The 14823-nt window shown below is 41.3% G+C and overlaps 1 protein-coding gene across 1 annotated transcript in view; it reads left to right on the forward strand.

Moving 5' to 3' along the window:
• MYRIP (myosin VIIA and Rab interacting protein) overlaps nt 1-14823 on the forward strand; it is a 124553-nt gene that overhangs the window by 77611 nt on the left and 32119 nt on the right. The window contains exons 7-8 of the mRNA XM_019474862.1: nt 11034-11211; nt 13943-14592. Coding sequence (XP_019330407.1) covers nt 11034-11211; nt 13943-14592 — 828 coding nt within the window. The remainder of the gene's footprint in view (nt 1-11033; nt 11212-13942; nt 14593-14823) is intronic.

The following is a 14823-nucleotide window of genomic DNA, read 5'->3' on the forward strand; positions in this document are numbered from 1 at the left end:
GTTTTCTTTTGTCCTTTGAAGTGCGCATGACTTTTATTTTTGCTTTGCTTTGAATAGAGGAGAATTTTCTTAGTATAACCAGACACCCTTGGAAAGATAGCATAGCTCCAGTTGCTCCCGTAGCTAACATAGTTGCAGTTATGTTAGCCTATTAGGCTAACAGAAATGAAGTCATAGAAGCTCTAACAAAGGGTCTACTGGAAAGCGTACTGAAAGGCAATTGGTGCAGAGCAAACGTAGAGCAGTTACAGCCACCTTGATTCTCATCAGCAGCGGTGGAACAACCCAAATTCCTTTTCCTGAGCTTGCCTTCCATTGAACTTTGTTTTCATCCAGTTACAAATGGTAAGTATGCATCTGTCAGCAGATTTGGAGGACTAAACTGCATCAGTTTCTTCTCTGTATATCATTTGAGAAAGTTACCTTTTCTGCCAAAAGAATTACAATATTTTTTTCTTTCCAGAACAAAACCTAGCTTCTATGGAAGCTGGCAGAGAGGCCCTATGGCCATATGCCCTTTGCAGGCAAAGCTCCTTACTCCCTCCCAGGTGGATTTTGGAACTCTTGAGTCCAGGCTCGTAACAGCAAACCTTCATGGGCTCCACTGCAATAAGTGAAGTTTTCGTACTTCCTAACTGATGACAGTATGTTGACCAAAAAAACCCAAACTCTCGAATTGTGTACACATCCTACCATTGAGCTGTGTGTGTTGGCTTAGTTTGAGCAGAGATCTGCCTGTAACGATAAAAACCCTTTCTTACTAGTACATGCCACAGCTAACACGGGGGCTCTTGCAACAGATTTATTAGGGCAGACGTTCCTAGTATAACCAAGGTTTTTGTAGACAGACTATGTGGCCACAACAACCTCAAGGGAAGCAAAATAAAAGTGCATTTTTTTCTGTCAAAGCTACCCAAGTTGACTATTACTGGGTTAGAGTTACGTATGTGAACCTGTTTCCCAATAAGGATTATTTAAGTAGAGCTTCCTCTGTTTAAGACTTTGTTACCTGGCAAACAACTTAGTACTTGAAGCAAGCAGAAGCAGGATAGATTAAATAAAAGGGAAGAAGAAACATGATTAACAGAAAGACAGACAGGCAGAGGAAAGGGAGGTAAGGATAGCAAATCTTAAGGCAGTTAGGATTTCATAATTTAAAACTGGAAATTTATCTTAGAACAAATATTTTTATTTGTCTTCTGTGTAGAAGATAATACATGCAGTTTCGCTAGCACAATAAAGCTAGTAACATTCAGTTACTTAGGGCAGTTGCATGCTATAACACTGACCTTTAGAAACCCATGTTTATTATTGCATTGCATTTTATTACCAAAGTCACTTGCTTGCAGTATGTGGGGGAGCTGTAATAATCCCAGATATAACTGTGTGGTTATACCTGCCAAGCAATTTTTCTTTTAATCGGAGCTATTTGTGTGTAGCTCATCCATATCAGCCAGAAACTTCTAGTGGGCTCTGGAAGCCCTCCATTACCTCCCAGCTCATGCCTCTTTGTAGCGCGAAGTAAATGCTGTATGCAGAGAACTTGAGATGTGTAAGCTGAGGACAGCACAGTGCCAAGAGACCAACTGCATGAGACCTGCTTGATTGGAGCAAAATCTATTCATCTTCATATTAAGGAACACACACAGAGTATCTCCCTGAAATAGATTATTGATTGTTTAACTGCAGTACTATGGTGTGGCAGTAGCTACAGATACTGTATTTTCCTTTTTTTCCTTTTAGATTTCTTTGAGATCCCTTGCCTATGCTAAAAAGAGTGATACAAGGCTGAATATTTTATTTCCCCATCTCATAAAAAGAGATGGATGGCACCATCTGTTTCTCATTACCAATAAGCAAAGGCTGTACAATGTTGGAATAGGAGGAGCTTAGAGCAATGGGCGGATGCTCCTCTGCTCTCTCAGTCCATTTCCCTCCCATATATCACCACCAATGAGAGCAAACAACCAGTTGGCATATTATACCCATTTAAACATTGACGGAGTGCAGGCATCCTGATGTGTTCTAAGTGCTGTATTAGTGGTCTTTATTCTACAGCTAAAAGATTGCATATATAAACAGAAGCTCATCCATAATTTATAGTATATAAAACAGCTAGGGATATAGGGAAAAGGAGGATATCATTAAATACACATTATGATGCACCTCAGGGGAAGCAGAAATTTACTGCTTAAGATAATTATAAGGTCCACAGTGTACTGACAGTTGTTCATTTTTTTCTTTTCTTTTTTTTCCTTTGATTTGTTTTAAAGAGAAGGTTCCACAAGCCTGAGGTCCAACCCTGCTTTGGAAATCCCTGGAGGTTTTGCAGATGCTTTATACCTTTGTAGGCTTGTCCCAAACAAATATTTGAAGAAAACCTTTTTGAGGAGGAATCCTGTTTAGCAGCCATACAACACAGTTGGAGAGCTGCTTCAGATAAGGGAGGCATAGCACTGTAGGAAGTTGATGCCAACTGACATCATTTATTACCTGTCAATGACTCTGTATCAGAAACATCATATTTATATCTAATTAATAAATATGTCACGTCTTAGGGAAGATGGAGCTTTTAGCATTTATACATGAGCTGGAATCAGAAGGTTGCACAGAGTGTGTTGCTGGGACCTACTTTCAATGAGGCAGGCATGCATTTATCCAGAAGCCCGTCAGCTGGATCCTGAGGGATTATTTACTGTCTTGTTTCCTTCCAGAAGCGGCCAACTGCAGCACCATCTTCTCTACACAGACTGGGAAAGAACGGTACACTTTGAGATGGAAAAGCACTTGGTACTTTAGAAAATAATGGGGGTTTTTTATTCATATTTATTATGAGAAGTTCCAACTTTCTCTAAGTACTTTGCAGGTTACAAATCTTGCTGTCTTCTGCTGAGTTTGCAGGTGTAACATTGTAGTCTCACTGCAAAAGTGATCTGGACTTACCTGGCCGTATGAGACCATGCATTTCAGATCAAGACAGCCCTGTCCGTAATAATCTGATTGATTTCCCTCCTTCCACTGCAGCAGAATGGTGGAAGGTGGCTAAATAATCAGTGCAAGGCTAAACATGACAGCATTGTCCTTTTGAAGTTATTTGTATAGTTTGAATTTGTTTGAGATGTATCTCTAGCAGAAGATTACTGATTCTTGGTTTCATAGTACTATTCATCCACTTAACAAACATCCAAGAAGACAGTTTTGGATGCTAGATATATGATCAAGCCCATGCAGGGCTAAATTCAGCTGAATTACACTTACTGCCAGCAAGCCAGGACGGGCTTTAAGGCATGAAAGGGAGTAGGGGACAGGACAGAGAAGGCTGGTCATTCTATAATGTCATTTCCAAAGAATGCAGATCATACGTTGTTCTTTCAGCTTTATTTTGTTTTAAAGATGCTATCCTAATACACTGCTGGGTATCACAAAGCTTTAAGGTCTAACTTAAAACCTGTGATGCTCAGAGCTAGTCTGCCTGACAAATCTTACTTTATTTTTAGATGAAATCAGGGTGTATATTGTCACAGTGAGAAGCAAATAAACACAGAACGCTTCAGGCTTCCTCTGTCAAGTGGGTGTTTGAGTAGGAGATGCAGTGATTTGCTCTGATGGGCGAGTGCACTGCTGAGTGCAACTTTGTGATGAGGGTCAGAATGGGACATGAAAGGTTGCATGGGGCACTCAGCAACCTAGAAATTAATGAAAATAGAGTAATGATGTTCAGTAAAGAGTATTCCCTTGGAAAAAAAAGTGAGTTTATGTGTGAGGCTGCAATTAGACTTGAGATGAAAATTACAGTTCACCTCCTTCCCCTACCCCTTTATACACATGCGCTCTCCCAGTGAGGTACACTAGTGGCAACTTAGAATCACGTTGCCCTACACCAGAACAGGGATCTGGCCTTTGCAGTTACTCAGCTTTCTCATCTGTAAATGATATAGTAATACTGTCATCACAGGATACTAACTGAGCTCTCAGTATCTTCAAATGAAAGATGTTACATAACTGGGAAGCATCTCCCCTGTTTGGTTTTTCTTGTTTTTTTTAAAGAGATGTAATAGAATATTTCAAGTTGGGAGGAGGGAAAAAGAATGGGCCATGGGGGGACATGTGAGAAATAGTAACAGCTAAACAAACAAGGGTACCTGTAAAGGGGCTGCTTAGCTTACAGTTGTATTGGTACATCTGCCCTCTATTCCTGTCAAAGCACCTAACAATTGATTTACCACAAACTCTGTAGACTTATTCACATAAATCCATTGCATTGATTGAACTATGCTATCTTATGCTCCTAGCACTTTCCTAAATTGTTAGCCCCACAAGTACAATAAAAGGATGTTTATACTCATCTTCTGGAACCAATATTTAAATATCACTTATTACTAGCTTACAAATTCCTTGCAAATCCCTTGTATCCAAAGCAATAGCATTTTCACATGTGGGGCCTGCTTATTGTTTGGGGGGCAGGGGGAGAAAGTCCCTCAAACACTGTGGATTATACTTCTGTGCGGTGACGTGTAGAGCTACTTGCATGCTCAGCAGCAATGGGTTTATTGGGGAATAACCTTCTGCCCCTCTCCCTTGCAACCCATCTCCAGATCCTCAAAGTCAGCTAGTCCAAACTGAACCAAAATAAATGCACGACCAAATGTGGCTTCACATATTATTACACAGCTGTGCGATTCATACTGCTGATGGACCCATTCCTCATTAACTGAGCATTATCTTTGTACTACTTTTAAAGGAACAATGCTTTTAAGGGGCTCAGCTGCCTGAGAGGCTGGTAGAAGGATGGCGAACCCACCTGAAGTGCAGCTGGGCTATGTCTGTGTCACTAGTGAACAAGCCAGCTTGGGCAGACCCTGGAAGCTCTAAGGCTTTTGCAGGAGAGGGAGCGGTCATCTTTGCTTTCTCCCAGTCTGTTCTTCAAGGATTTGCCCTGATGGCTGGGATATCCTAACCAGGGTTTAGGTCAGGGCATGAAGAAGAGAGTTTTCTTTCAATTGAGTGTGAAAATCTCCCATTCATCTGCCCGTTCTTGCCCTTTTTCAGAAGCCATAGGGTTGTTAACAGATACTTTGCCACATACAAGATTAACTAAGGAACAGATGCTTGAAACACTTGGTATTTCACTCCCACTGCTAAATGTCTGGACTGCATTCATTTGAGCAGAGCGAAAATCACTTCCAGGGATAAATAGGCTGTGGCAGAGTGGCACCATTCGCAAGCTCATACTGTCTCCTTCCTGGTGTAGGAGTTTACTTACCAAAGGATGCATTAGCTGTTGATGCTTAGGGGTTGCTACTGTATTTGCTCAGGTGGGTGGGACCTGCTGGTTCTGTCTGTGCATTGATTGTATTCATAGAGCACAGATGAGAAGCAGGCGAGGGTTTTTGCTGCACCACTAGCAGGCATAGCTGTAGAATTTGCGGGTGAGGAGAGGGGACGGTTAAGGTTGCATCTAAGTCATCTGTGTTTGTGCTGTCAATTCTAGGCTGCTTCCCTGAATAAACAAGGCCCTCTTCAAAGCCCAAACTAACAGCTGCCCCACAGGTCAGAGCTTGCACAGCACAGGACTCTGCTGCCCAGATCCAGAGGTGCCCTCCTTGCCGTCAGCCCCACTGTTGAGGTCCCAGTGCCTGCAAGGGCTCCTGCTGTGGTGACCCTGCAGCTGCCTTACCCTTGAAGCACCCGGGGTTCTCAGTCCCTCCTGAATCTGGGAGAAGCCTTGATCCACTCTAAATAACTGCAGAATAAATTACAGTTTTACTAGTTAAAACAGACCAAAGAAATAGGGTGAAATAGGAAGGAAACGAGGAGAAAAACCTGAGTGATCCAGAATATCCTTTGTAGAGTTCAGTCAGTTGCTTTTGGCATCTATTTTGAATTACCACTTTGGCTTCTCTTTAGAAGAAAGAGGAATTACCCATACTCTCATCTTTTGAGGAAGAATGTAGAGCAAAATATTTATATTGTCTCTCTAAACAATATGCATACATATAAGAGTTATTCAAGGTAAAGAATCCATAGATTATCAACATTAGACTCAATATTCACAAGCATGTTTTATAAAAGGTTGTTCTTGCTTTTGATTACTTGTTTTGGTTTTATTTATTCAATGTTCAGAAGCATGAACTTGTTATAGACAGAAGATGGAATATTTATTAAGTAATAGGAGACATTGTATGTGATTACTTTTTATTCACTCCTTCCTTCTTTAATCTTCAGAAACCACATTGTCTTTTTTTTTTTTTTTTTTGAAGGCCAGCAATGAAACAGGATTGTTGCAAAAATTATTCCTTTTAGTGCTAGCCCAGTACAAGATGAAGGCTGAGTTGTCTCCATCCAGACATTGTAACTATGCGGCAGAAATCCCCTGAAGAGGGATAAAAAAAAGAGAATAATAATGTGTCTGGAATTTCTTTTTGAAACAAACATCTCACAGCAGATGCCAGTAGGCAGGATTTGGTGGGGAACTCATCTAACTAAAGTGTTTGGAAATGCCTCTCAATACTGTAACTATATTTTGCAAGCTGTGCTGTACTGCACAGCAATCCAGTATGCAGCACATGCCTCCGACGAGTGTGTGCAAAACCCACTGCTTTTTTTTTTTTTTTTTTTTTTTGAAGGCCAGCAATGAAACAGGACTGTTGCAAAAATTATTCCTTTTAGTGCTAGCCCAGTACAAGATGAAGGCTGAGTTGTCTCCATCCAGACATTGTAACTATGCGGCAGAAATCCCCTGAAGAGGGATAAAAAAAAGAGAATAATAATGTGTCTGGAATTTCTTTTTGAAACAAACATCTCACAGCAGATGCCAGTAGGCAGGATTTGGTGGGGAACTCATCTAACTAAAGTGTTTGGAAATGCCTCTCAATACTGTAACTATATTTTGCAAGCTGTGCTGTACTGCACAGCAATCCAGTATGCAGCACATGCCTCCGACGAGTGTGTGCAGTGAACATAGCAAATGACCTGTTGGGTTGCAATGCCATCTGCTGATGTACTAATTTATTGCAGAAACAACAGTTGCAGTACCTTAGTGTCTGACTGCAAACATACAGGGCAGCCTTGTAATTAATCACAAATAAATATGTCTAAAATAGCACCTGGCTGACAGGGTTTTTTTGCTGAGGAACCAGAACTTCTGGTTGGAAAAGGTGCCGGTAGCTTTAGCTGGGAGGGAAGGATCTTCTTGACCTCTCGTATCTTTATAAATCAGGACCAAAGCTCCTACATTCCTGCCTCTTTTTGAAAACCATATTTAGGCTGCTGTATGATTTGGATACTTTTGGAAAATAGACTGGATTGGTTCTTCTGCCCTGATGCCTTGTTGCTGTCCAAGTTTGTAGGCAATTGGTAAAGATTCAGGGCCATGACTCCTCCATTTGGTCAGTAAATATCCCTTGTTCAATGCAAACCAGTCCAAGAGCCTATTGGGGTAGCTGGCCTTACCTCCAGGACTTCCCTGCATCCATGCACAGGGAAACTACATGGAGCACCAGCCCCCAGGTAGGCTTCTCCATCCTGTTCCTTTATGTTCAGTGTTTTGCTTCATATGCAGATGTTCACAGGGAAAAATGTCCCCTGTGGATCTCCAGATGGGTTGTTATCTCTGTGACAAAGGGAGGCACAAACGCAGCACTGTAATGTGTACTTCTGCTGCCTGACACAGGTTAAGTGTGGCAGTGAAGTCAGCAGCACCGGCAGGCAGGTACCTAGGCTTGTAGCCCATGCTGAAGCCCATGCTATAGCTGCAGGGCTGTTGAGTTAGTGGTGCCAGCTGAGTTGAAGTTGATGCAAATGTGCCAACCAAGATTAGAGCTTTTGCTGTGTAACCTCCCACCAAATAGCTAACTCTCTAGTTTGCTCTTAATTGCAAAAGCAACAAAAGGAGGTCTTGAGTCATTTGCTTTTCAGAGAGAGTCATCAGTCAGGCCGGTAATTGATTGGAGATAAACTTGTGGACAAACATTTGCTTTTGTGCTCTGAAAAAAATGGCCATATTTATGCCATTGTAGACTGATTTGTTCTCATGCCAGGATATGCTTCTGTCCTATTCCTACACCAGACTTGGCTATTGACACTCCTTTTTTGTGTCGTTATCGGTGTTACCAGTGATTTGAACTGCTATCACATGAGACTGTGATTTGGATGCTATCACATGGGACTGTGTCTACTTTCTTTTTTGTGCTTCCTTGTTTTTCAGTGCTGTTTTCCATCAGGCCCTTCATGCTCGTCTTCTCCTTTTTAAATCCTTCAAGCTGTTGTGTATCTTCTAGTCCTTCTGAAAGATATATCTGCCCTATAGTGTAGACACACCTGAACTAGCTTTAAGTTGCTCAGGCAGTGCTGGGTAGCAATGCTGCGGAAGCATGGGTCTGAGGGCAGGATTGCTGAGCTCCTTCAGCAGGTTTCGCAGCCTGTGCCGAGTTCTGCGTTGTCAGGGCTAAGCTGCTGGCGGGTCTCAGGTTAGTTGGGAGCCAAGTGCAGACACTGCCATCACTGCGATGCAGCCTTTACTGTGATGTCTATGAAACAGCGAGTAGGCAGGTGAGAAGCTGCCATTTAAACAAAACACCAGAAAAGTTGTCAAACCTACAGATTTTACATAATAAGAAAAAACATGTTACTTTCATTATCTAAGCCCAGGTTGTCATTAAACAGACTACTTAAGTTTTTCCTGATTTTTTCTTCTTATTATTATTCTTCAGTTCTTTAGGTAATAAGGGAAAATAGATACTAGTGATTAAACTGTAGGATATTGCTGCTTCTGGGTTCTTCAGCATCTCTTATCTCTCTGTGTTTGCCATATACATGGAAAAAAAATGTGCCCTGAGGGAATATTCTTGGTACTGCTAAAATAGTGGCAGCCAGTTGCCAACTTGCTGCTTTCAGTACGTAACAACTTTAACATAAGGATATCAGAGGATATGGCAGACATGAACTGGACCTAATTTATTGTAAGAATGGAAGTGCAGTAGTTCTTGCTTTACAACGAAGTGAAGTGAGCCATAGCACAGTTAAAACTTGTTATAGTTCAGGCTGCAAATTTGTGGCAGAATTGTTTATATTGTCCATATATCCTGGCAGGATGAAATCAAAGTTAATGAGCAAATTCCTATAGTGAAACAATTTATGTACCTGTGTATTGTGTTAAATTATTAACTCTTTTACAGGGTTAAGGAGTTAAGGAGGATTCAGATGATCTTGATCAGTTGAAGATCTAGTTTGAGGTTTGAAACAGCCTAAATATACACTTGAATATAGCTGGTTTGTGAAAGTGACTCATCTGAAAGATTCCCTATAATAAAATTATACAGTACTATAAGCTTATTTTTAGTAGTTCATGTCACTGAATTTGAAAGGAAACACTCCAATGCATCACGTTAGGACCTGTGTCTTTGCATGGACAGGACTAACCTAGTTATGCAGTCATTGCGGTTACAGAAAATATTTGATTCTAGGACAATAATTCTGGCTTTTCCTCCAGAGTTCAGAAGCCAAACTAAACCCTGGTGCTTGGTTGTGGTTTTTTTTACTGAATATGTTATGAAATCACACTGCTGAGCCAAGGATACAGGAAAATTTGCAGTTAATTAAATCTTCTGGCATGGTACACACGTCCCATACAGGAGCATTTCAGATGGGAGGAGGTGCAGCCAAAAAAGTGGTGTAAGTGTTGCTTTCAAGCCAGCAGGACTCCCAGCAATGCTTATGCTGTCCTGGGAATTGAAGGGACTTGAAAATAGCTGGAAGTCAAGTTATCCTTTTCCTCATCTGCATGAGCGCAGAGCGGAGCTCTGATGCAGGCAACGACTGGCCCTTTGAGATTAACAGTTTTAGTTCATTATTTGTAACTTGAACATCAGTAAAAATGTAAAGAGATTTGAGAGTGCCAACTTGGCCTGCGTAAAGAAGCTGGGCCACTTGAAAGCATACTTCTTAATGAAACCCTGGCGTATAAAGGCAGTCTTTTAATGACTCTGTTATGAAGGCCAAGACAGAGGTTTTGAGTGGTAGAAAGTTATGGGGAAAAAAGCTAACTGTCGTTTGAAAAAGTGATCTCTTTTGCCATTCAAGCTGCCTAAGCACATACTGTCATCAAAAGCGAAGTTATTAATTAAAAAAAAAAAAAATTGTGCTGCAGCAAAATAGTGTCAGCCAGATGTTAAAACTTGACTTGAGCTGCTGTAGCCTTGTTTCTAAAATTACGTATGTGATTTGATATGTAAGAGTGAGTTCTCCTGAAATCAGCAGGACACTACCAGCTTTCACAGTTTTTTAAAATCTGGCCAAATTTAAATGTGACTTCTGTAACTGGACCCCAGTGCCTAAGTCAAAACTGATCTATTTATGTAGATCCAAAGGGAAGCGCCTTCCCCTCGGTAGTAGTGAGAGCTCATTAACAATCACAACAGTATTTTACCTCATTTTGACTTGAAATGTGACCCTCCTAGAAACAAATAAATGTGCAATTGTAGGCTATGTTGACTTCATTAGCAAGACTGCATAAAACTGCCCAGGATATTGTGTGATATGTATGTCCTAGCAAACAAAAGAATTCTGCATTCAAATCAGTTGAGTTGCACATCTATTTCTGGGGAACAGGCTGTTTGTTTGCTTTTTTTAAATTTTTAACTTCTGCAAATTGTTACACCAGATGGCCTGTTGAGCCAACAATAGATCATCATGTCTCACCACAATGGGATCTCTTTCTGGCTAGCTTGAGTCAAAGCAGTTAGATATCAGTCCTCACCAAGCACATTCCTAACAACTTCACCTTAATTATTTCTTTCCATCTGGTCTGTGGCAGTATAAACAATTTCCTGCCTCCTTGCATAGCATCAGAAATGCACATAAATAAGCAATCTAGTGCTGAAACAATTCTTTTGAATACATTAAATTCCATTTCTGGATGCTAGCAGATTCCACACTTCCATGGGTAACTGAATACTCATACTAATTACGGTAAAGAATTTGATAATTAAGTATTCCTATTTTTAAATTATGCTCTTTGATTTTTATTCCCACAGAGGTCTCAGTCTGCATTCTCCCTGGCTAGTGAAGATATGCCCAGTAAAGGACTAGACCCTGCATCATCTGTGACTGAGGCTCTTTGGAGGCAGCAAAAAGGACAATTCAGGAGACAGAAGGAACGCAAGCTCTCTGCATTACCCAGCTGGAAAAGTGTGGACCGGCTAAATGAAACAAGTAAATAATTCTAGTACGAATATGATTCTTTTTTTGGTTCTCACTCAGATTTGGAATAAATACGACTTAAAGCAAGGACCTTCTCCAGGAAATTTCTGTTGACCTCTGTGCTTGCAGGGGTCACATGTAAAAATGTCTATTTGGTGATGCTGAGTGTCATGATTTCATTGGGCTGTGTCATTGGTTATCTTACCTTTTTTTTCCCCCCCAAGAAAAGATTCAAAATTTGGGCCTTTGGGGAGTTCATTTTGGACTGTTAGGAAACATTAGGCATCTAATTTGGATACATTTCAGAGCTTCTAAGACATGAGAGCCCAAGGGCCTTGCTTTGTCACCTGGTTATCTGTCCTCCAGTTGAAGGAGTTCACAGCTGCCCATAGTCTCCCTTCTGTTGCACACGTTAACTGTTCATGAGGTTACATGGTGAACCAAACAGTGAAATAATTCACATTTAGGATTCCCCCTTGCACCTTTCTTTTCAACTCCAATGAATTCACCAATGCAGTGTTCTGTGCAGCCCTACTAACTGCTGCTTCCACACAAGTTTGAGGAAGCTGTATGAGTAGGAACTTCACAGACCAACAGTTTCCCTAGATCTATGTCCTCTGTCTTTCCGTGCATTAGGTATGGATGTGAATATGGATGGTGAGTAACTTCCTAAGTCAGGCCCATTCCTGATCAACACCCTGGGATAGAATGCAATTCCCTGCTTGCTTCAAGATGACATAAGGACAGGCTGTCATTGAAGAAGATGGTTCCTGCTCTTGGGGGGGTCCCGTTTCCACTGCCTCTCTTGTTCTGGCTGTAGTATTCATGAGGCTACAAGAGTGTAGCACCAGGCAACTGCTGCACGGAAGAGTTGGTTAGTTTTCATCCCCACAGCTGCACAAGGGGAAGGGCTGAACTGCTTACTGCAGCAGCAGCCCCTGGCTCCAGGTGACAGGGAATAGCAAAGCTAACACATCTGCTGCTGTTGTCCTCCCATGACAGAGTCTGCTTGTTCCTGCTTCTTTTCTTGCAACAGCTGTAGAGCCCATCTGACCCCTGTAGCAAATTGGTTCATGAAGCTAAACAAGCAGAAAACTTCTCTTTTGTAGGGTGAATTTACTGGTACTGTAATTCCCACAGCTGGCTCACTAGGCACTGGCAAGCAGAAGCAGCCAACATACGTGTTTGGGTATAGTGGGGACCAGGGATGGGGGCTGCCCATCAATTCAATTCATTTATCTGTAATGCCAGTTGATAACCTGGGAGACTGAAAATTAAACAGTGTCAGCACCCCTCCTCCCCCCAAAAAGAAAGTGATAGTAAAGTAGTACTAAAATCTGACTTAACTAAGTATGCATTACTTTGTGAACTGCTCATTCAGCGCGCCCCCCCCCCGTCAGAAGTGTTGTTTTTCTGGGCATTTTAGTGGAAGGCCTATTTTCAGTAAAGCAGTTAATTGGGTGCTTAAATTTAAGAACGCACTTCAATCCCATTGAATTCAACTGTTGAGTAATTTAGTACTTAACAATTGCTTAACCATAGCAGAATGACAAATTGACCCCGTTCCTTTCAGGTGCTCTACTCAGAGGATTTGTTCTGCTTCTTTCATCTAAGAACCACATTTGTGATGAAATTGTGGTGCCTACTGAGCTTATAGTAAATACCTGATTGTGCTAATTTATGTAAATATGATCTCACCTATGCAGTAGTAAGCGTCTCTGTATTTAGAAGAAATGCAATTCTGTGAGTTATACAGCACTTTTTGACCATTTTTGTGGCTTTTTTTTTCTGTCAGAGTTGTAAAACATACTCTGAAAAAGTGTAAGAATAACAAGAGCAGCAGTGCTTGGGTCAGACAAAACGCTTATTTAGTCTAGGATACAACAGCAGCAGCAACAGTAACCATAAGCAAGAGCCTAGGAAAGATTAGGAGAAAGCAAGTATTTTTCATGCTGCCTCAGAATAGGCTCTGAACCTCCAGAACTTTCAGCATAATGACTACCTCAGCTAGAAGTTTTTCTGTATTTAGTAAACCTCAGTGGATTTCTCTTCCATGTCCATAGCCATCTCTGTTTTATCCCAGATTAATTTCTAGCATCCATAATACCCTTAGGCAAGAAGCTCCACAGGTGTTGTACCTATTGCCTCCCACTTCTTTCTTTTGTTTGTTTTGAACCTTGAATTCACTAGTTTCACTCGATGTCCTCTAGTAGTTAGGTCGGAAGAGATTCCCCCATCTCTTTTAGCATGCATCCTCTCAGTCTTCTCTCCTCCAGACAGCAGAGCTGTCTTACTTAATCATTCCTTGAATGGAAGCCGTTTCAGAACCTGGTGCAATCTTTGTTGCTCTTCTTTGATCCTTTTTCCATCTTTCCTTTTCAAGATGGGGGACCAGAACTGCACACAGAATCAAAGACATTTGCAAAACACAGGATTTATACATGTCTGTGTACTGATGTTCCCTCAGCCTTTCCTAATAATTTGTTTAGAAAAAAGCTTTGGTCCAAGTACTCTCACATTTTAAATAGTCATCACCATATGACTTCAAGTGGTGGCTTCTGATTAAAAGTACAGCAGCATGGCTCACAACATGAGAGAATTCATGTAGCAGCAACACTTGCATTTGTTCATTAGTTTTGTTGAACCCTCCAATTTGTGGCCAGTTGATCGCAAACTGGCAAGTAAAATGAGCCTTTCACACTGTGGTCATGTAGCGATAATTGTTCTTGTTTTGTTTTCATAGGTCCACCTTCTGTTTTTCAAAGCACTGATGGAAACTGGGTAGCTTTGCAGAATGTCACTTTGCCTCGTCCTCGAATGCTCGCCAAACCAAAGAGTCAAGTATTTGAAGCTTTGGAAAATGAATCCAGCATTGTGTCTGCCTATGACGAGATGGGCTCAGACAGTGAGGATGACTATGACTGGAATGTGGCCTTGAACAAGCTGCGTCGGAGACCTCGGCAATTACCAGATGACTTCTATTATACCAATTCCCAGTATGGTACTGAATGGGTTTATGGCAATGATCAGTACCAGGCAGTGACCTCCCCTTCCTCTGGGTTATGCACCAATACTGAGACACTGTTCTCCGATTCTGAAACATCTTCAGTAAACTCTTCCCAGGAAGCTAAAGGACCTAGCAAGCTTCTCTGGTTACAAAGCAGAACTGAAAGTGATATGCCCAGAATGGAAAAAAAACATTTCCATGGAGAACTGGATGTAAATTTCAATCCACAGGCAACCAGCTTGGAGTATTTGGACAGCAGTGAGACTGAGGAAGTCCATTATGATTTAGAAAAGAGATCAAGAAGGTGGAGGAAGAACAAAGCGATTTCTGAAGAATTATGTGAAGGAAAAAATGGCACAAAACCCAACAAGATGAATTTAAGTCAGGTAATTGTGTTTGAGCTTACCGAATGCCATCTCAAAAAGAGCTGGGCAAAACTAATTAAGCTATACTGGCAATAACATGTGAATCGTGAGTGGGAGGTGGAGTGTTCTTGCAAGCTTTATCCTCATGCCTCATAACTGAGAAGCAGCAAAGGTAAAGTGTTACATATACCATGAACAGGCTTTGCCTCTTTCTCAAATATGCCACTTCATCTGATCAATGACATTGTTAAT

This window comes from Aptenodytes forsteri, unplaced genomic scaffold (assembly GCF_000699145.1).
Source record: "Aptenodytes forsteri isolate BGI_AS27 unplaced genomic scaffold, ASM69914v1 Scaffold426, whole genome shotgun sequence".
NCBI lineage: Eukaryota > Metazoa > Chordata > Aves > Sphenisciformes > Spheniscidae > Aptenodytes > Aptenodytes forsteri.